This window comes from Lipophrys pholis (genome assembly GCF_963383615.2).
Source record: "Lipophrys pholis genome assembly, chromosome: 13".
In the NCBI taxonomy this organism is placed as follows: domain Eukaryota; kingdom Metazoa; phylum Chordata; class Actinopteri; order Blenniiformes; family Blenniidae; genus Lipophrys; species Lipophrys pholis.
This window is the reverse complement of record NC_137632.1, coordinates 5,289,003-5,311,018: the sequence shown is the minus strand read 5'-3', so window position 1 is coordinate 5,311,018 and position 22,016 is coordinate 5,289,003. Positions and strand designations below refer to the sequence as shown.

Here is a 22,016-nt window from a genome sequence, read left to right as displayed (position 1 = left end):
CATATTGACACGAGAGCATCGAGGAGTTTCTGCTTCATCCATGATGATCAACTTCACTTCTATCACTTTTCTTCACCAGTCTCGTTCTGAGTTTGAACCTCAGGTCGTCCTGACGAAAGTCTAAATGCTTACTTGAACGGGAGTACCGAACACGTGGCCGGTAAGATGTTTTTCTCCGTCTGATCCAAAAGGTGTTTTGGTCGCCATGTTTCCACCTGCACGGGCGCGCGCTTTACGCGTGACTGGCCACAACAAGCAAACAGCCAATCATGGCAGCAGCAGGTTCAACGCGCTCACTTCTCTCCTCATTAACTCCTCTTGCTTTTTTGAGGATCTGAAAAATAAACTTGAAATAGTGTTTCGTTCGAACATAAAATTATTTTAGGAATTAAATACACTATAATACCTTTATTTCTACAAAAAAACAAACAAAAAAAAACCAAGTACAACTTTACAAAACGTGTAAATACTGGGAATAAATTCAGAATGTCAAACTCCCAGACAACTGGAACACACTCGTGATTTCATGAGTAACTGGGAGGTGGGAAATGCCCCACTTCCCAGTGGGAAATATGCATTCTTCCATGGAGCATTCCAGGAGAATATTTTTGGCATACTTTATAAATGTACCACACAAGTATTATCTCGCTTGTGTCGAACTCAAAGGTATAAATGAAGTCACTATAAATCTTCACAATGATGATTATGATTGCTAGAAATGTTAAGAGAAAATTAAACAAGACTCTACAGGAAGTGTATTGTGGCAATAAATTGTACTTCATGAGCTTAATTTCATGGTTGGGTGACGTCCTCTACGTTGATAACAACAATAAAGCAGCATTGCAGGAGATGTTTCTTGCTTTTTATTGTCTTGTGAATGCCGTAAACTGAGGAATAGAACTTTCCCAACTGGTAATAAATCCAGTTCCCAGTGTTGGAAAGCAGCATTAAGTCCTTTGCATGGAATAACCTGCACCAGTCCCTTCGTGAGCTCGACTGTGTGGACTCGTTTAAAAAGCATCTGAAGACGTGAAAAGCTTTAGTAGAATTGCCTTTTAATTGTTATTTTCTTTAATTATGTGGCTCCTGGTGTTTTAAAGTCACATATGTTTTATTATCCACTGTGTTCCTGCTATTGTTTTAGTTTCACCTCGTTGTACAGCACTTTGTGATTTTATCTGTGAAAAGCGCTTTATAAATAAAATGTACTTACTTACTTAAGGTGCATTTCTGCAGACAACCACTTTGTAGGAGATCCAACATCAGTGAAATTCCCTCCGTCCAAGTTGTTCTGCCAAATGTTCAAATGCATCGTCCCCTGTGATGGTCGGGTACTTTATTTTTTATAGCAAACAACTCGGCTGCTCACAAAAAGGACATTTCTGGTGCTTAGTCTGACTTGGCAGTGGAGTAAAGATTCCATGTGGAGATGCTCAGCTGGTTTCGCTCGCCTCAGAGCAAAGATGACAACACTTATCAGACAGAACCAGACAAACTGAAGGGCTGCAACTTCAAAAAATTGAGATCAGGCAACTGAACTTGATTGAATTTAATGCTTCAGACGTTATTCTCAAGTGAAGAGGGGTTACTGAGAATCCTTGAAGCTTGTTCTGAGTTTAAACTCAAGATTCCACCTCATGGGAATCTTTTACTGTCACTCCTCAACTCAAGAAACAACTCGGAATTCCCAGTAATTCCACAAGTTCCCCCAGAGAACAACCAGAATGAATCATTATTATTGGTCGGTATTTGAATTCCACCTGCGACTTTCCTCGTTTCCAATTCTCCTCTGAAGATCTGTCGTGGCAGTGCGGCAGTAGTTTAGTGGTTAGTGCTGTCACCTCACAACAAACACGTTTGAACCTGCTGGTCCCACACCTACATTATAAAAACATGGGGGGGTGGGCTGCCACTGTGAGGATGTGTGTGTGTGAGAGTTACATTTCCACAGCCTGGTGAAGTTACAGCTTCTAGCAAACGGTCAGCTACACCACTGAATGGCCCTCCAGTCAATTAAGCAGTAACATTTTGCATGTAGGAGCATTAAGATCAAATCTGAGGCCGAGATGCCTGGTAAAGGTTGCAATTTAAAAGTTTTCAGCTCTGAAAACTAACAACCATTTGTGAAAATGTGGGATAAAGGGAAAAAAGCAATAAAGCTCTATTCTCTTTGAACAAAGGTGCATTTGGATTGATTTGATATCTGATATAAATAAGGATCAGTAATGAAAAAACTTGATGGCTGGCGGGCTCACCGACAGGATTCGCCTGTGGGTGGAGGTTCTGCAGTAGGTGTAGGCCGCCGTCGAGTTTCCAGTCACAAGTTTTTTGTGCTTGAGACCCCAGATTGTCCCCAAGTGTCCTGGAGCTGAACTGAACCTCCCACTGCTCCCTATGGAAGCTTTACTTCCAGTGTGCGAGAGTGAAAATGACTGGATGCAAGAAACAAAAGCATGAAATACATGTTGGCCGTCAAGCTCTTACAAGACAAGAGTGTTTTCTCTCTTTCTTTATTACAAGCAGAATGACAATACAGTGCTTTGCCCTCGTTTGCTACAGACAGGCTGGCAAAAAAGTCAATATAGGTGAACTTTTAAAATCTTTATCCAAAGAAGAAACCAAAGAAATTTTCTCAAAACCTGTTTAGTAATACAAACAGTGCCATACTAAAGGTATGAAGTGAAGCGTGCTGCCCAGAGCACAGAAGTCAACGTTTCAGACCTTTGCCGAGCTCAGGAGTGACAGGATGAGCACCTGCTGTTGTGCTGATGGACTTAGAAAAAGCAGTTTGACATTCGGATCAGCTTTAGAAGGCTGGTGTGATAAACCCATTGACACAGAGGCCGACGCCCACAGACGGTTCATTCCTTGTCAAGTTATTTGGTCACTTCTTTTTATTTCCTCCCTCTCTCTCTCTCTCTCTCTCCCTCCACAATCTTATTAGAAAAATAACTCGTGAGGAAGAGTAAACTATAAACCTCAGTGGACAGACATTAGACCTTTTTTATTTTCCTCTCTCTCTTTCTCTCTCTCTGGGTAAAACTGATCTGTTGTAAAACAAAGTGCAGTGTGTGTACAACTATACTGGTAAATCTCTAATGAATCATATAATGTAGATTTTGCTCTCATTTTGGTTACAAACTTGAACACATTCTAACAGTTAAAATATAGTTTTTTTCTCTCTGAGATACAAAAGTAGCAAAAGAAATATTCACAATGGACAAAACGGAAAGTAACAAAAAAAATAAAAAAAAACAAAAGTTGTGGGAAATGTGAGCTGTGGAGGACTCGGCTACTGAATAGATGCGTTTGAGGAGCGAGCCATCACATGGTGAAGGTTAAATAGACCTTACAGCATCATTGTGGTTTGATCGTACATGTCGTGTAAGAAATAAAAAAAAAAGAAGAAGAATCTGGACACGATATGGCAACAGCACAGTGAGGTGGGGCGCTGCGTTACGAGCACCGAGGTCTTTCCTTTAAAACAACTGAGGTCAGGATGTTGAGGGCCCACGTTCACTTGTGGAGGTTTGTGGGCTTTCGAGTGGCGAACCAAAAATAAAGAAAGAGATCCAGACCTCCCACCAAGCAGACAAAATCATCTGTGCCCCTGGTTTAGAGAAAAAAAAAAATTAAATAAAAAATTGAATACCTGGTATTTAATCTATACATGTTGGCAGATGGTCGTGTTTATGAAAATAAACTGTATCAACGTACAAAAATGTGTCAGAATCTCACATTCAAGACTCCCAGAGTCAGCCACTTGCTATGTAACCCGACAGATATGCTTTGGAAAAAAAACGACTTCGGGCGTCCGAGATGCAGAAGAGACGTTCATCCATTATGAGCTACAATCCCTCAGCTGGAGGACATGATGGACAAATCGGTTCAACATTCTCCTGGATTTGATTGTGACATCGCCGATTCAAGTCTCCCGCCTACTTACGACAAGCGATAGCTACCCGACTAGAACGCCCCGTCTCAATATAATGTATAGCTTTTTTTTTTTTTTTTTTTTCTTAAGTTACATCCATACATCAACAGTGACTGACATCAATAGTTTTTCGAACAATACGGAAAGAAAAACCTCATGGATCAATGCAACACAAAGACAACCCCCTTATAACATGACGACATCAGCATTCGTACAGTAACGCTTGCATAACACAGAGCATGGCAGCAAACACACCAGCACAATGGGAGGAATCGCAAGTCATAGAAAAAAGAAAACATAAATAAAAAAAAACAAAAAAAAAACAACCTTATCAGTTCCAAGCTGCAGCTGCAGTTACCCCGCACGGCCACATGGTGGCGCCGGCAGTGGGTGCAGCAGTTCAGGAGAAAGTAAAAAGTGCCATGCTACGTTTTTTTTTTTTTTTGTCCTTTTTTGTGATGAATGACGCCCGGGACAAAAGGAAGATAAGGAAGGAACAACTGAGGGAATAATAGAGCAGCATGCAGAGAGAGATCCGACATGCTACACCCAGAGATAAGACGGGAAACAAAGAACGACACAATCGTGAGGGGATATGAAAGTAGAAAGAGGAATAATAGACACGCTGTACCAGACATAGATGCCCTTAGAACCTCCTTGTACTCTCACAGATGTGTTCGGATTGACCGACACATGAAATCCACCCACGATGAGTTTGTATGAATTAAGGCAGGGCGGCTAAAAATACTGCACATCCCTCTTTAGATTTTCTCCTTCAACTGATAGGTGTGTGTGTGTGTAAGGCTTTGTAATACACCACTTCTGCCATTTTTTTTTTTTTTTTTAAAACACCTTTCTCCTTTGGCTCTTAGCCTGCTGCTGCTGCTGTGTGGTTACCTGTAAGGCAAAGGTGTGTCACATACAAACATACAGTAACAGGCAGATTCATGCGTACTCTCGCACACATGCACACGCACGCGCACACGCACACGCACACGCACACGCACACCTAAAGGGCTGAGCTGGACAGCTGCCCTTTACTTGGCCGGACCACGAACTGTACAGAAATGTTCTTTTTTTTTTGTGGGTTTTTTTTGGACAAACATTTACAAATAAGCCCCAAAAAAAAAAAGGAAACAAAAAGTGGAGGAACAGGCGAGTGTGTGTGTGAGACTGAAAATGACAAGAAGGAATAGAAAAGTCGACTGCAGACGCGAGACGGTTCCACAGTGTAAGAAACATGTTGGTGAATGGTTCCCCGTTTGTTCGCAGACTTATTCAAGTAAGAGTTTGAGCGGGACGACACGGAAACGAGGGCTACAAACGGAAACAAACCAAACTAAAAGGATGAGAATGAGGCGTCGGGGGGGAAAACAGCTAAAGGGTTCTCAACTCAGGCGTAGCCCTGAAAATGCACATGGTGAACACAACACGGACCGTCCAGCCGTGCTTCTCGCGTGTTCCCTTCCAGATTTCCTTCATCCTTCGCCACGCAGCTCTTCCCGCCCACAAGTATCACATACACACGTTTGCTGAGTCTGCGTGTGTACGTGTGCGTGTGTGTGTGTTCACACGGAGGTCTCCGGCCCCGGAGCGTAGTAGGCGAATCCCGCCCCCGAGAGACGGAGCATGTAGGGACTGAGCGAGCACAAGTCCGTCCCTCCTCCTTCGGCCAGGTGGGCCAGGAGTTTGTGGGGAAGAGGATCAGACCTGCGAAGCGACAGCGTCTCGGCGGCGCCGAGGTGGAGGTGAGACGAGTCCGTGCTCAGGCCTTTGCAGGACTGACAAAAGGACAGTGGGGACAGCTCGGCCACGCCACCCGGCAGCAGCTTCCCGTCGTCCTGCGGAGAAACGAGAAACGTGCCACTGTGAGAAATGACAAAACAAAAGAAATTAGGTGGGCATGCAAGAAGAACACAACAGCAGATGAGGAAAAGATGTGAGAAGGTTTGACACATTAAGGACAAGAGGGAAGGTTGTTTTCTGAGGGTTTGTTTGCACATCTAGATTTCATTTAAACAACTAATTAATAAAGATTTTTGGATCACGATATGAACAGGCTAAAAAAAACAAGAATTTACTTATAAATAGGAAGAAACCCTCTGAAAATTCCCTTCTTGATTCACGGTCGTGCCATAAAGAGTCAACATGCTCATGAATAAGATAAATCACACGTGCAATTCCTACTTCCAACACTAGATGTCATCAGTGCGTGTGGAAACATTCAGACACAGGACAGTTTGTCAAACTACCTGGACAACCAGGATGAGCAGTTAACTTGAGAAGGGACGAGTTTTGGATTCGGTCAGTTGCTGGTGACTTTATCAATTGAAATGTGACTTTGGTCTCTAAGTCAGACGTGGACAACTGACGCCCCCAATCCACGTTTACACAAACCAACAAACTATTGGCTCATGGAGGAGGGGGTGGGGGAAACGACCACTTTGAACTCTGAACTCTGTTTTACACACTGTGTCACTAAATCCCAGGATTAAAAAAATAATGATTTGATCTAGAAACACTCAGTTGCTCCTCTTAATGAGATCAATATTCATAACTGAGGGTAAGGAGGAAATGATTGAGGTCCTCGCAATGATCATGTTTCCCACCACTGACCTAAAAATCATACATCAGTCTGTAATAGAGACAGTTAGTATATTTTGCAACTGATCTTCCAGACTAAAACCCCTGAAGGCTGAAGCTGTCTGCCCAACGTTTAAATAACTACATCAAGTTTAAGTCTCTTTAACCCAGAAAAGAAGTCACAGCGGGCTTCTGCAACTTGTTGGAGCCCACATGACAAGTGGCGGCGACGGATTCAAAGTCGCCCGAATCTCATAAAACCTGGATGACATTTTTCATTTGGCTGCTCCCCAGATCAACTTAATTCCTGCCCCACATGCGGTGAGAAGCACAGCACGCTTTGAAACCGACACTGCAGACTTAATTGGGGATTGTGATTCCTGAAAGTAGGTTTGACAGGGGAAATTTCTCGCCAAACGCACTCAGATACCCCCCCTTCAGCCGGCGGCGCAGCGGGGGGCCGAGCCACATGCAATTCAGAGCAGCAGAAAGCATGGTGGCGGCGGCGTTAAGAACTCGACACCCCCACGGTCTACGCCCTCTGTGTGCCGTTACCATGGCGACCCCGGGACTCTAGGGTTGGCTGAGCGGGGCGCTGTGGCTGTGAGGCGTCATGGAGTCATAGGTCTTAGCAGTGTCGCCCTCACGGGTCCTGTCAGGGTGCAGCAGGTCCCTCTCATTGCCTCTCCCTCCACCCGCGGGGCCGGGGGCCACACGGCCCTCCAGGGCCCCCCCTGTCCTTACCTTCTGTGGAGGACGTTAAAGGAGAGGAGGTGATAATGGAAACCCAACAACCCTGCCTGCGTCTTGCACATAATTTGTGTCAACACCTACTTAAAGCCTAACTGCTGTTCACAGCTGGCACGCAAAGACGTTGTTTAAACAAACGCTGGTGCGGCTGCTCATTCTACACTTGCCTTCATCCACTCAGCAGCTAAGAGCAACTCTTCTGTCTTTTGATATTTTTAAGATGCTGCTCAGTTTTTTTTGGTCTTTGCTTTGCATTAGATCTTTATTGTGAACCTTATTGACCAAACATACATCAACATGACGCACATAAGGTCACGAGACTACATCTATCTGCTTAAAGTAACGTCATATTAAACACCGGTGCAGCCTCTGTGCATCATGGCTGAGGCAGGAATGCATTTAGTTCATTGCTTTGTTTTTGTTTGTTAAGACACATTTTTGAAGCACGTATGGACAGTGAACCTGTGAATTAAAACAGCAAAAACGTAATTTAATTTTGCGTACCGTTTTGGATGTAATTGTTTACTGATGACAACGATTGTGGCTGTCGCCAACATCCAAATATATAAAACCAATTCAGAGTCGAAGGGGACATTTGTGCTTCCAAACCTGAGGTCACGGAGCCGTTTTGGGAGGCGCGTGAGTCTTTATCGAAATGAGACTTTCACATTATGGAGTGAAACATTAAAGGACACCTCTGGGAACAGATGCAGGTAATCCTGATTCCAGATGTTGTGCTGCAACAAGCCAGACCGTAAGGAGGCGGGATCGTAGTATGAGGCTCTCTGTAGTTTTATGACGACACATCTGTTGAATTCAGGTGTTTTGGAGCAGGAAGGCAGTGAAGACATGCAGGACTGATCTAAAAAACTGCCTGTTGCGTTTTTTTTGTGTGTGTGTCTAAAAATAGATTCAAGATGAGTCTAGTGAAATGGAATTCGGAACACTATAATTTGAATGGAAAAGAGCTAATATTTAGATTGCAGCATTCAGATTCAGCGGTTTATATTCTAAACTTTCTGTCGTAGTTTGAGGTCCTAAATGTAGCAAGGCCATATTATACCAAACATAAAATACCAAATACAAAAAAAGGACAACATGAAAGACATAAAGGCATGGTACCCTGCATGCAGAATGGAACACGAATGAAATGCAAAACACGACGTAAGATCACGGATACGACAAAACAAATGGAACCAGAGCTTGTAATCGTTAGCGTGTGGTTAGTGTCACACCAGGTAAGATTGCCGGGCAGCGCAGAAGGGTTTACACTGAGACATGCCGCCATGCTAAGAATAACGAGGGTTGGAACGAGGGGGTCACCTCCTCTTCCTGCTCCTCCCTTGTCTCTCTGGGCCAATCAGAAACTCATTCTGCTTGAGGACTGAGAAAGCATGAAGATGGTGGACGGCTCCACAGTAAGGCACGGGCGGGTGGACTGCAGATACCACCAGAGGGTGTGTGAGTGTGAGTGCGAGAGAGGGAGGGAGGGAGGGAGGGAGGGAGGGAGGGAGGGAGGGGGAGAGAGAGAGAGAGAGAGAGAGAGAGAGAGAGAGAGAGAGAGAGAGAAAAAATGGGAGGTCGGCAGAAGTGAGGATAAATTGGAACAGCGTGAATGAAAGGGGGGAAGGAGCGATGCAGGACGGCGTGAATTTTCATTACGGTGATCCGTTTGGGTGCAGTGAGGAAGGAGAGAAGAGAAGAAAAAGCACAGGTGGAAGAAATCTGTCAGACCTTTCTTTAAAATTTTTTTTACCATTCATGGAGAAGCTTGCTTCACAGGAAGTAAGGCTAAGCCACAGAGAACAGGAAGTCACAGTAAATCCTGCTGCTGCTCGGAGCTATTACGGATGTAAATAGCCTTCATCGGTGATTAACAGAGTGAAACAGATTAGCAGCTTATGATATCAAAATATAAAGTGTGTGCGAGGACTTCAGAGAATTCCTCTTATTAAATAAAGTCACTTTAGTTTTGGAGCTGTATTGTACTGTCATTTCAATTCACATTATTAGTCATTGGTTAATGAAGTTTAGCAGAGCATTCTGTTAACGGACATCACTGTGTAGGATGGGAGACGCTAAAGCTCCTGCTTCGCTGTAGTCCTGATACCACGGCCGTACCTGTGCACGTTCGGTGGCGGTGGGACAAACGGCCCTGCACAGGACCTTCTTGATGACATCTGGCAGCAGGCTGACTGTAATAAGGAGGATGATGCTGAGCCAGGCCGGACCGCTGGACAGCATCTGCATAAACACGTAGTACATCCTCTGGTAGTTGAGGAAGGGCCTGATGAGGAGAGAGAGAGAGAGAGAGAGAGCGAGAGAGAGCGAGAGAGAGAGAGAGAGGAAATGGATTGAGTCCAACAAAACTTGACGCACAAGATGCTGCAGGAGGTGATTGGTAAACAACATACCAAATGATGCCGCCCCAGAGCAGCGAGAAAATAACATAGAATAGAAGCGACCCCCAGATGACAAAGTGATTGATCCAGGTCCAGTGGCGTGTGTCCAAGGCGAGCTGAAACAAAGCACGCACACACACACACACACACACACACAGACACACACACACAGAGGCAGACACACGCACACACACAAGCAGAAACACACACAGTAAACTCTAAACCAGTCAATGAAGTCGATGGCTTTGCCTTCAGGCTTTACTACTATGCAAACTGAGCGGGCCAGTGGAGTCAATCATTTATGTAACACAATAGTTAACATGTGCGCAGCCAGCTTGTTTACATATAGACATGAACACACACACACACACACAGAGATTATGCAACACAAAAGCCATGAGTGGGCTTTTTGTGTGCCTGATTTAATTTCTAAAGACGTTTGCTCTCACAGGGTGGCGGAGTAGCGTAGTCGTTAACACTTGCGCCTTGTAGCAAGAATTCACCTTCGATCGTGCCTTTCCTTCTTTTTTTTTTTTTTTTTGAAATATCACTGTTAGTGCTCCCTCCTCTGCCATGTTCGCTAAACCAACTCTGCTCTTCTTATTATTATTTGGTCGGTACGCAGGTAAGGATATATTGATCGCTGAAAGCTCATTGCAACCCAATGGATGCAAAGGCAGTGAAGTTTACACCGTATGGAGCACGTTTCTGTTTTTGTGCATTTGTAGGGCTACAAGATCGTTCCGTTGTTTAGAGGATGGATGGGCGCACACACCTTGAGTGTAACGGTGAACACCAACACAGTGAAGACAAGTGTCCCAAACGTCCAGTTTCCGAACATCTAAAAAAAAAAAAAAAGAAGATAAGAAAGAAAAAGATTAGTGGCCACATCAATCACACACACCCTGATCAATTAACACCTTATGGTTTTAAAGTGCATCTGTGAGCACAACAAAAGAGACCAGACACCCTCACTGCTATCTGTTTAAGAAAAAAGCATTCTCATCTTTCACTCAGCCAATAAACTCGATTTTTTTTTTCTCTCTGTCTCACAGCTGTCATATTTTTCTACATGCTGAAATCCTAGAGAGTTAGGTAAACATCAGGAGTGAGCAGATGGGATGAGAGAATGGAAGAGGGAGGAGGTTAGGGGAATAGAGATCAAGGAAAAGAGCAAACTATGAAAGACTACACCTGCTTTTTGACACACCTGTCTACTGAAACCCTCTCATCCTTTTCTCTTCTCTTTTTTAAACTTTCCTTCCCCAACCTGCTGGAGCAGGGCAACTAATACCCACCAAACCTCGAGCACAACTACATGGAGGAACACATATATACACACACAAATGCACAAACACGGCAGACACAGAAAGAAACAGATGTTGGCTCTCAGTCTCCAGCACATATTAGTAATATTTTATTCACTACCACAAGGAAACACGGGGATAATGTGGGGAAGCGTCGAGGAGTTCTACCATGTCAGTGGAGTTGTTAAAATCAGTGCAGGATTCAGGGCTTGACAGAGATTAGGGAAATAATGGAGCACTGGAAAAACTACACATTCAAATGAAAGTGCATGGATGATGTGAAGTGAGGGGGGATGAAACCGGATGAAACGGTCAAAACGAAAGCATAAACGATACGACAGAAACTAAAAGAGCGTGAAAGACAGAGAGAGCTGACAGGGAGGGAGACAGGCTTACCATCTGCGTGTTGGTGGTCATAAGCTGAAGAAGAGGAGGCAGAAGAAGAGGGAGGAGGAGGAGAGGAAGGTGAAGAAGGAGAGAGGAGCAAAATAAAGAGAGAGGAAGCAGAGAGAAGGAAGGGGAAGAAAAAGAGAAAAGAATCAGGACAAAGGGTAAAAATGAATTTCAGGATGTTTCAACTTAAAAAACAGGACCGAAGGCAATCAAAAACAGTTGACATGATACAACTCAACAATACAGAGAAAGATGCTATTGCGTTGTCGATATGAATGGAGATCCAATGTTGCTGACCTATGAGGGGACCCAGGACAAAAAACGTCACCGTCACATATCCAGAATAACAAAAACATGACCAGCGAGTCAAGCCACTGCACTTAACTCCTCTGTAGTGAGAATCCAATGGAGATGAGTGAGTGTTCATACGGACGCCGCTTACTTTTAATCTTTCAGATCTCAAGGATAAACCCATAACAGCCGAGCTTCGACTCATGAAACGATACACAGGCGGAGGCTCACCTGGCCATTGCTGGTGAAGGTGGTGTTGTCAAACAGAAAGTAGGCACCAAAGAAGAAGACAACAGCATCAAACACGCCCAGGCACGTCCAGTACAGGAAGACAGGCCATCGGAGGAGGGAGTTCTTTGCGATGTCCCTGAAAGAACATTTCACCACGGCAGTCAGGAACACACGTTTTACAAATTTACCATTTGGGGATAAGTGTGTCTGTTGTGGCCTCACCTGTACAAAGAGGGGTCCCTCTTCAGCGTGTCCATGGTGACGTGCTGCTCGACCAGGCTGTACAGGAGGATGGGGAGTGAGGTGAAGCTGATGTTGTACAGCGTCAAATACGCCGTGTCGTACAGCGGCTGCAAAGGCAAAACAACAACAAGCCGTGAGGCCATATCAAAATGTAAAGCCGACGTATTGGTGTCATAGAAAAGTTACTATTTACACAACAGAGGAGGTCTTTAGTCAACCTGACAAACAGATGAGATGATCCTTTATGTGTCCCACAATGGGGGAATTTGCATTGTTGCAGCAGCAAGTGGGCACGTCATGTTGTGGATTCTATAAAGTGTCTTGTTAACATTTCCTTCAACTTGTGCAAATCTAATCCTGATGTTGACCTGCTGGTTACAAACTAACGCTGGGCAAACAAATCGATTTGATCAATTTATCGAATTTGCTTAAATCTGAGTTAAAGCTTGAATTTGTTGAATGACGGAGCCTCACTTACTTTTTATTTTGGGATTGTTTAGATGCATTTTAACTCTGAGGACAATCACGGCAATAAAGTTGCACTTTTGACACTATATCCGATGTCTTTAGTCATTTTGAAGTGCTTTGAGAAAACAACTCGAACATCGAATCGACACTTGAATTGTTCAAATCGCCCAGACGTATTACAAACCATGTCTGACTTCCATTTGGTGCTGAAAATATTTCTCTAGCTGGGTTAATCAGGAGTTTCTTTTGCCATCAATGGCAGGCAGAGTGCTAACAATTATTAATATGTGATGTTATCCAAAATATTGAGAATTCACATTCATAACTAAAGCTACTGTGGGAATGCGTTATCATCAGTGACGAAGGTAAGCTTCTGCAGTCCATCTATTCATCAATACTCCTCCTGGTTTAACCCACACGGGATCACTCAGGAGTCCCAGAGCTGCGACCAGACCCACAGAGAGACATCCGTCTCCCAAACGGGTCCTGAACCGACCTCCAGGCTTTGGCCCAGTTGGTACATCTGGTACGTCTCCAACTGAAGGTGACAGTAGAGGATCCTAATCAGAAGATCAAACCACCTTAAGTGGCTCCTCATAATGAGGATGAATGGTTCTGAAGTTTCTCCCAAACGGCCGCACTGTTTCTACAACTCCCTGCAGAGAGCTCGTTTAGCTGCTTGTGTCCAGGATCTCACTCTGTCAGGCTTCACGCAAAGTTCACGACTATGATTGTGGGACTTGGACTAAACGAGTAAACAAGTAAACAAGTAAACAAGTAAACAAAGCTCAGTTTTAATTTTCTGCTGTTTCTTTACTCTAGCAATCTGGTACATCAGTAACTCCTTGAGAAAGTATGTCGGGTGTGGCGGGTTGTCTCTCACTGCATGTAGAGAGCATCCCTTATTCAAAACAAATGAATAAATAAAATGAAGAGCTGAGCAAATTAAAAAAATAATAAAATATAAAAAGCGTGTGTCTGATTCGGTAGAATCTTCTCTTTGTATAAATGTGAGTTTCACTATTTAAAAAAGGAAGTAGGTAATTCAAAATTTCATTCTGCAATGCATCTTTAATGTAAATCGTCAGAATGACAATAAAAGTTATCTATTCTATTCTAAAAGTAAAACTGCTGAAAAATTAGAAAACTTATATGTATAAATTGATTGTGAACACTCGGTTTTAAAGTTTATTTTTCAGGACAAACAATGATCAGGTTTGTCTGAAAGGTTTTTATTTCATCACATTTCACTTATCTTTAAAGTTTGTGTCGAACTACATTATATCGGCTGCACAATTAATATAAATGTAATATCAATGTTTGAAGATATTTATCAATCTAAAATCACCAACAATAATTATTATTCATTTTTCTTTGGTTATATACTAGATCGTGAAAATGCATTACTGTAATCCCAAATAACTCCAAATCAACAAACACAAACTGGAAATTTCAACAATTCTAATCTGAGCTATTAAATACATAAAAAAAACAAAAAACGTTTGCCTAATTTGTCACTGACCCACATAACTAACAACGTGTGCTCGATAACTGCAGTTCGGACCCAGTTAAATTTACTGACCTGCTGCGAAAACCCGCAGAAGAACTGATACAGGAACTGAGGAAAGATGAAGCATACATTCTGGAGGGATTTGAGACGAGAGAGAGAGAGAGAGAGAGAAAAAAGACAACAACAAGAAGAGAAAGTCATAAGCTTGTGACATTTACAAGCAAAGAGATTTGAGAATCTAAAAATGTTACTATCTACACATTTCTGTTTTTGCAGAGATTGGGTGCTATAAGCTGAGTGAGTGGGCCGCAGCGAGCCGGCCTGCCAAAAGGAAAAAATGAATCAGTTGGCAGGGCGCTGCTCGCTATGGAAGCCGCCCACACTGATCATCACGGCCATGAATCCTGGAGAATGTTGCACCAGGGAATCATGAATCCAGTAATCTGTCAGGAGTCGCTGAGAAATCGGGTGCTTTGTAACTCGGCTTCACTGGGAATTACGATAAAGTGATTAAAATGTGTGAGCTTCTGGAATATAGAAGGCATTGATCCAGTACCTTGTAGAAGAAGTACTGAACAAGCTCAGCAATTCGAATGTAGTAATAATGGCCGTGAACGAGAAGCATCTTCTTCAGGTGTTTAAACTTTGGGATGGCATAGTCGCTGTTCCTTGCTGCCTGTCGGCCCTCTTTACCCATGATGCCTGAGTGACGAAAAGATGGAAAATAAACACAAGCATGTGTTCAAACATGGTTATCATATTTAAGCATTTTCAAGTCTGTTACACGTCAGCATTAAATGTAAAACAGTACTTAAGATCAAAATAACGGTATTTCCTAGAACTTCTTTCTAATGAAGTGATACTTTTGGCACATCAGTAACTCCAAAATGCTCAAAGTACATAGTACTGCAACGTAAGCTTGGATATCTGCCATAAAAGGTGCTTTATTATGGCTCTTCATATGAAAGAGAACCTTTGTTGACGTCGATCAGCGTGTTTATCTAGGTTGCTATAAGAAACTGCAGTAGAGCTGTGGTCTACTATTCTCCACCTCCATCCCTCCTGATGTTGAAGCATTTGATTCAGGCACGTCCAGAAATAAAGTGAGGGGAGCAGAAATTCCCAATGTAATGCCGAAATGTTGAGAAATAAGCCATAAGCTCATTCCTTCATGTTAAAGAGGGGCTATATGATTCAGCAGGGCAGATTTTGAAGCTGATGAGGTTTACATCCTCTCTTTTTGGACCAAGGTGAGTTTAACATGTCCCTATTTCACATGCTTCAGTAAGAAAACACCAATATCTAATGTGGTCCGCATCATTTGACATCAAAGCTCCATAACAGCAAATTAGACGGGGGTGGAGGCGACATTGGTGAAAAAAATATAATACAAGGGTACAAGATAATAAGTCATTACCTCAAGTATAATAACACGAGGGAAGAAGTTACTATCTCGTCAAATGGTCTCGTTCCCTCGCTTTACTAACTTGGGGTAACGACCTTTTATCTTGTACCCACGCGTTCTAAGAAATTGTTCTCTATGGCCACTCAGCGGCTCCGTATCGATCAGTAAATAGGTCAGAAAAAGTGTGGTTGTCTTATATCCAGGGTCCTTTAGTTAATGTGGGATTTTATGTGGACATCCACAGCATGAGGGTCTCAAGCTGCGCGTCACTGAAACAGTCAATCATCAGGTGGTCACAGTGAAGGTGGTGATCGTATTGTGGGTGCGAGAAAAAAGCTACAGGTGCTGGACTCGGTTGTTATCAAGCCATTCATTATTCTGCAGAATGTTTGCATGCTCTCCCTCTGCAGGTTTTCTCTGGTTTCCTGAAGGTTTGAATGATGCGACCGTCTGTTCTGCGGTGGCGTGCACAGGGTTAAACCTGACTTCGCCCACTGATAGCTGGGAATGGCTCCAACGGCCCTGAACTGGATTCAACGGTTGGAGAAAATGGGAAATAACTCACCAATGCCCACATGTGCTTCCAAGATCATGCTGACATCGTTGGCGCCGTCGCCAATGGCGAGGGTTATGGGGTGCTCCTTGGAAGCTTTAATCAGCTTCACAATCTGCAGAAACAAAGTCCAATGTCAACCCGTGTCGTTTAGGAAACCGTCTACAACACCTGCAGACACGTTACCTGTGCCTTCTGCAGCGGCGCCATGCGGCAGCAGAGCACGGCGCTGCAGTTGCGACAGATCTCCAGAAAGATCTCTCTGTAGTTGCCGTGGCCAGAGCCCTCCTGGTGGGCCTTTAACACGGCAGAAAGAGTGGCGCCGTCGATTATCAGGCCAAAGTCGAGGCAGTCCACTGACAACCTGGAAGAAGAGACCGCAGAACGAGCAGAAATCAATGGATCAGCGGTTCCCAACCTCAGACTGCCTCCAAGAAAGGATGCAGAACCACCAAGGTCTAATTTTCTCCAAAATTAGAATGAAGACAAACAAGGGTGGACTCACACAAGCAGTGAGCAGATCAACAGTTCACCTTTAGATTCTAGAAAAGGTTTTCTTTTGATAGGTGAATCTAAATTAGAAAACCTCCCGGCTAATAAGGAACCAATAGAATATATTACGTGTAGCGTGGCTGCAGCACATTTACCACTTTGCGCCGTGATCCATGCAGACATGTGAGCAATAACTCATACCCTGAAATGGAGCGCTGTCTGAGGACCGTCCGGTTCAGCTCGAACAGCACGTCGTGCAGACTCTGCTCCTCCGTTCTCTTCTTGGTCAGCTCCAGGATCTGCGTGCTGCGCCGGAACAGCTTGCTGGCGTAGCAGGTGGCCGCCGCCGTCTCCATCTTGTCCCCCGTCAGGACCCAGACCTTCATGCCTGCCTTGTGCAGGGACTCGATGGTGTCTGCAGCTTTCTCCTGGAGCCTGCAACATCAATAAGTCAGTAAGTGTTTCAGCCTCCGCTGGGGTGGGCGAGGGCATTAATCAGGGCTTCAATCCATCCGTTTCCAGCTGGTGATAACTTATCAATGCACGACCACCCCTGTCCCTGCCCATCAGCAGCTTCTCTATTAGGAAATGAAACTGTCACAACGTTAATCAATTAGTTTGGATCAATATTGAAGTCTTTCTTGTCAGAGTAGATAAAAAAAAAAGCGCCATATATGATAGTCGAGAAGGAAAAATTAGAAAGGAAACACTTCAGCTCTGCAGTATTTGTAGTAAGTCACCTATACAAGGTCTGACTGAATGTTTCTTGCCCTCATGAGTCATGACAGTTCTCTTAAGACTGCTTAATGATTCATTAATCTTCCCTTCTCTCCCTGCTGCTGCACTGTTTCACACAGCGTGTTCTCTCTCTCTCTCTCTCTCTCTCTCCCTCTCTCCCCCTCCCTCCCTCCCTCCCTCCCTCCCTCCCTCTCTCCCTCTCCCTCTCCCTCTCCCTCCCTCCCTCCCTCCACCTCTCTTCCTCCCCTCCCCTCCCGACCAACCTGTCCTCCACTGCTGTAGCGCCCAAAAGGACAAACTCCCTCTCGATGATGTCATAGGCCTGTGCCAGCCTCTGCTCCCTGTCCTGCAGGGCCAGCTTGGCTTCAGTCAGGTAGTGACACGCCTCCACGTATTCAGACTCCGACAGCCTCCGGTAGGCGACGCACAGAGTCCGCAGCCCCTCCTGGAGATCAACCAGAGACCAGCAGGGATCGTTAAATTCACAACTGCACAATGCAATCTGATCTCACAAGTGAAAACGTATGACTGCGAAGAGAGCTCGGAACCCTCCAACGTTGGTTTGATGTTGAGAAATGAAACGTATGTGAAGTTAAACTCTGAGAAGATCTGTAGGTCATTATGAAAGAAAAGTTTACCTGGAAACAATAAACACACTTTATAAGAAACTAATTTATAAAATTAGGTCCCAAATTGCATAAATTGCGGCTCGTGTCTATTTCAACCAACGTCCCGAGGAGCTTTAGCTCCCGGTGCGTCTCTTTAAAGAACTAAAATAGTTTCTATGGCCTTTTGTTGTGTCTGTTTCCACCGTGGCCTGAACTCGTGGGAGTATCATGCCAATCAGGATGATGACTTGGGGACAAGCAATGAAGACTTTCAAACTAAGAAGAAGTGTGCAGCCTGTGATCAGGATTTACTGCCTTGTAAACCAGTTTATTGAGGCAGCACTGGAAAGGAGATGAGCATCTGTAGTAAGGTGGATTTAAAAATGTGATATGTTCAGTACTTTAAATGTCTGTTTGAATCTTTCAAGGCTCAAACAATCTTAGACCCACGAACACTGAAGATGAAGTTAAAGTCTCTTCGTATACGAAGCTTCTCCTCACTACACGGATGTAAACAAAATGTTGGTATTGTTGAACGCTATAACAATATGCAAATCACATTTCTTTCCCCACTTTTGGACGATGAACGGCAGGAAAATAAAGATCAGTGTCGGAGAGAAAGATCATCGGCCTTCGCTTTCATTTCATTTCTAACTTGTCCTTTTCAAGAAAATTTGGCTTTAGAGGAAGAAGCTGCACACTTTTATACGTTCCTGCTTTACGGTTCTCACACTGAAATATCATCATGACTGGATTAACCAAAGATATTCACTCTGCTTTGGTCTCTTCAGAAGACTTTCTGCCTCATTAACTTCTCCACGCTCCACTGGATTCACTAAACAGTTGCTAACTTTGACTGCTTTTTTTTTTCTGCCAACAGGCCTGAGAGAGCTGGTTAAGTAGAGTATAACCCAGTTAAATGGAGGGCAATGAAACAAAAGCAAAGGAGCTGAAGGAGCTATAAAGCTCCATAAAGCTGAGAGGAATTGAAGAGTTGCATTTTAATTGTCCGTTTTGCTGAATAGACACTTTTGTTATACACACACAAGAATATATTGATTCCTATTCAAGCTTTTTAAGAATTATTAGAATAATAAAGTTTTATATCGTGAAACCACAAATAAACTATTTATAGAATCTTGCTCGTTAAAATTCGTAGATATTGTATACTTAAAAACATTAGAAATATTATCCTGAGTGAAAAATAAAAGTCTTCCCACCAGTATTAATTAGATTATTAATTATAATTTCAGAAGATTGGGTATCTTTGAAAGCGGTAGTGTGAGAACTAATACAAATACAGTGATGACTTCAAATTGTGTAAATCTCTTGTGCTTCAAAAAAACATTGAAAGGTAAAACAATGAAGTGTTCCAATGCAAAATGACTGAAATCAGAAGCGATTTAGAAGAAAAACTTACAGGAAGTTTTTGTGTTCCTCTTCTTTTGTGTAACTTCTGTTATGTTTTGTTCTTCAGTTTTTTTCTTTTCTTTCATATTACTGGTGTTTAGGGTAACTTTATGGACTTTTTAAGAGATATGTAAAAATAAGCCTTGGCTTCAGCCTACACCCATTTTGACTAAAGAGTTTAAAAAAAATTAAAATTGTGTGTGAAAACATTTCAGTAGTATAAACTGAAAGCACAAAATTTGGAGTTTTGCACTGTATCCTGTAACCAAAATAAACCACTCATGCATTCATTCAATTAATTCCGCACTGAAACTTTTTTCACAAATTCATATATTTAGCATTAAAAAAAAGAAAGAAAAAAAAAAAGACTCAAACCAATAAATTAAAATGTCACTTTTGTTCAGGTTTTGCTAAATTTAGAAGCATGTGAGTCACTCTACCCACACAGAAACCCCCCTGCAGCATAAAATCCCTCATCGCGGTTCAGATTCGGTCGTTTACTTACCACTGCATTCAGCTCCACCCGGGCTTTCACTTGTTCCACCTTTCCAGACACCACCCGTGGGAAGATGGACGAGTCGGCACCCTTACAGAACAGCAGGTATTCTCCTGGAATCAACCAACACAGACGATACCAAACACGCTTCAAGCTGATGAAGGGGTTGTTAGTTGCATTAACGCAGTGTGGAGGCGTATTACCTGAGCTTGACTTGACTATGACACTCATTCTTCTCCTCACAGAGTCAAAGTTCAGTACATGGAGCAGCTCAAACCTGAAAGAGATCCATCTTTATCACTCATCTAGAGTCCAACAATGTTGAATGATGCTTGATTCCTTTCTTTCATTTTGTCCTACAATCACTGCTTGTCATCATTCGCTGGCACTGTGTGCTTCTTGAAAGACAAAATGCACCGACTTCTAACTGAATCTTTCTCTAAATACTTCTTGTATTTGATAAAGCTTTTAGTTCGGGCAGGCACAGGTCACACTGGACCGCTTTCTCAGTTAATCTACTGCAGGTTTAGACCACTAGGAGAACAAGAGTTTTCTAATCTCTACTGTCGTCTGTGCTGTAGTCAACTTGTCTGTTACTTTCTATCCTCTAACACCAACTGGTACAAGCAAAGAGTCGCCACCCGAGTCTGGATCTGTCGGTGATTTCTCTCAAGAAAAAATGAGGTTTTTTTTCTTTCCACAGCTTGTTGTATTTTATTTAATTTTGTATATATTTTCTTTGAATGTAAAGTGCCATGAAATGGCTATGTTGTAATTGAAGCTATGTATAAAGAACTGAACTGAAGGTGATGATAAAGATAAACAACTAAGCTGTTAGAATAACCACTACAGGTTTGAGAAGTGAATTAGTGGCTTCACCATGATTTCCACGAGATGGAAACTGCATATTAAATCATGAAAACTATATGAATAATAGTAGAATCAGACAGAACTTGTTGATACTGTGTTAACATTTCAATCCTATTTATTTTTTTAAACACAAGAACGCCCCTGCAATGGCCACAGCTGATCCAAAAAAGTGCAGGCATGTTATCTAGTGACGATATTCCCAATCTTTATGTTTTGCACATGATTTTGCATTGGTAAACAAAATGTGTCAAAACAGCCTCCGGCCTTAAATCAGGCGCATTATTGAACAGTAGTTCAGATGAAGGAACGTGAAATACAAACACATTACGAGGAGTAAAAACAGCACGCTACAAAATACTCTGAAACCTTTTACTTCCCCACCGCTTCCTAAGCCCCGGCTGCAGGGTGCCCCCCTCTGCCCTCCCCTCTGTGGCTCCCCCGCCAACTTAAAATAGCTCACTATTGACAGGCCACTGCAGAGAGTAATGGAGAGGGACGGCGGTTACACAAACACACCCCACAGATCAAAACATTAAACACTTTCCACCAAACCACTCTCTAATGGAATCTCGCTGCCTTCAATTCTTACACATCAGTCGAAGCAGTTTGATCCCATCGAGCGGTTTCCAAAAACAACTCCCGGCTCGAGTTTTTTTTATTTTTTTATTTCCCCTCCTTCTTTTTTTGAATGTAGATTCTACCGAACATGAAACACAAGCCGTGTGCCGTTTCCCCTTAAGTGAGCTGATGTACGACCCAACATCCATCAAGTAAATTGCTCCCATTTCACCTCTTGTGGTGTAACCACAACACACACTCAGTAAACCAACCTTTCGATCTCATCATCCTTGTTGAGGATCTCCATGTAGTTGTCTTTCAGCCTCAGATAAGTGTAACCCAGCCTGGCAACCAGAGTGACGGCAGGGTTATTTAATGAAGCTGCACACAAACACACTGTTACACACGTTTGTCACACTTGTTGACTAAAAGCTGTCCTGACGCATTCAACGTAACCTGAACTCACACACAGACGACATCACACATCTGTGTAAGCCACACAAGAGTGATGGCGCATGTTGGCTGTTCAGCTACAGTCAGACGGAAAACAGCACAGCTTAACAAAAAAAGAGAAGTAAGCTCAGTATCAAATGTGGGAAGGAGGTAGGAAGCAACAATAAATAAGATTGAATACAATCCCAAAAGGTCAGTTTGACAATTAGATCGGTCAATTTGCAAATTTATTGGACATTAAAATACTGCACAGGAGTTATACACCAAGGAAGGATTATACAGCACTTAAATTTCCCAGCAGCGAGTCATTTCCTGCTCTCT

At 43.1% G+C, this 22,016-nt stretch overlaps 1 protein-coding gene across 2 annotated transcripts in view; it reads right to left on the bottom strand.

Annotated features, from left to right (window-relative positions):
• Nucleotides 1-4,021: 4,021 nt before the first annotated feature.
• Nucleotides 4,022-22,016, bottom strand: part of LOC308118383 (phospholipid-transporting ATPase IH-like) — a 44,176-nt gene continuing 26,181 nt past the window's right edge. Inside the window, exons 15-31 of one of the 2 annotated variants that reach the window (XM_080477779.1) lie at nt 21,515-21,586; nt 20,018-20,091; nt 19,824-19,927; nt 17,564-17,745; nt 16,764-16,997; nt 16,257-16,434; nt 16,083-16,185; nt 14,669-14,814; nt 14,185-14,244; nt 12,114-12,241; nt 11,892-12,027; nt 11,373-11,396; nt 10,445-10,510; nt 9,682-9,785; nt 9,389-9,554; nt 8,591-8,705; nt 4,022-5,775 (exon numbers count right to left, since the gene is read on the bottom strand). In XM_080477779.1, the coding sequence (XP_080333905.1) occupies nt 8,628-8,705; nt 9,389-9,554; nt 9,682-9,785; nt 10,445-10,510; nt 11,373-11,396; nt 11,892-12,027; nt 12,114-12,241; nt 14,185-14,244; nt 14,669-14,814; nt 16,083-16,185; nt 16,257-16,434; nt 16,764-16,997; nt 17,564-17,745; nt 19,824-19,927; nt 20,018-20,091; nt 21,515-21,586 (1,855 nt within the window). In that variant the 3' untranslated portion in view covers nt 4,022-5,775; nt 8,591-8,627. The remainder of the gene's footprint in view (nt 5,776-8,590; nt 8,706-9,388; nt 9,555-9,681; nt 9,786-10,444; nt 10,511-11,372; nt 11,397-11,891; nt 12,028-12,113; nt 12,242-14,184; nt 14,245-14,668; nt 14,815-16,082; nt 16,186-16,256; nt 16,435-16,763; nt 16,998-17,563; nt 17,746-19,823; nt 19,928-20,017; nt 20,092-21,514; nt 21,587-22,016) is intronic. The other variant, XM_080477778.1, reaches the window with a different exon arrangement.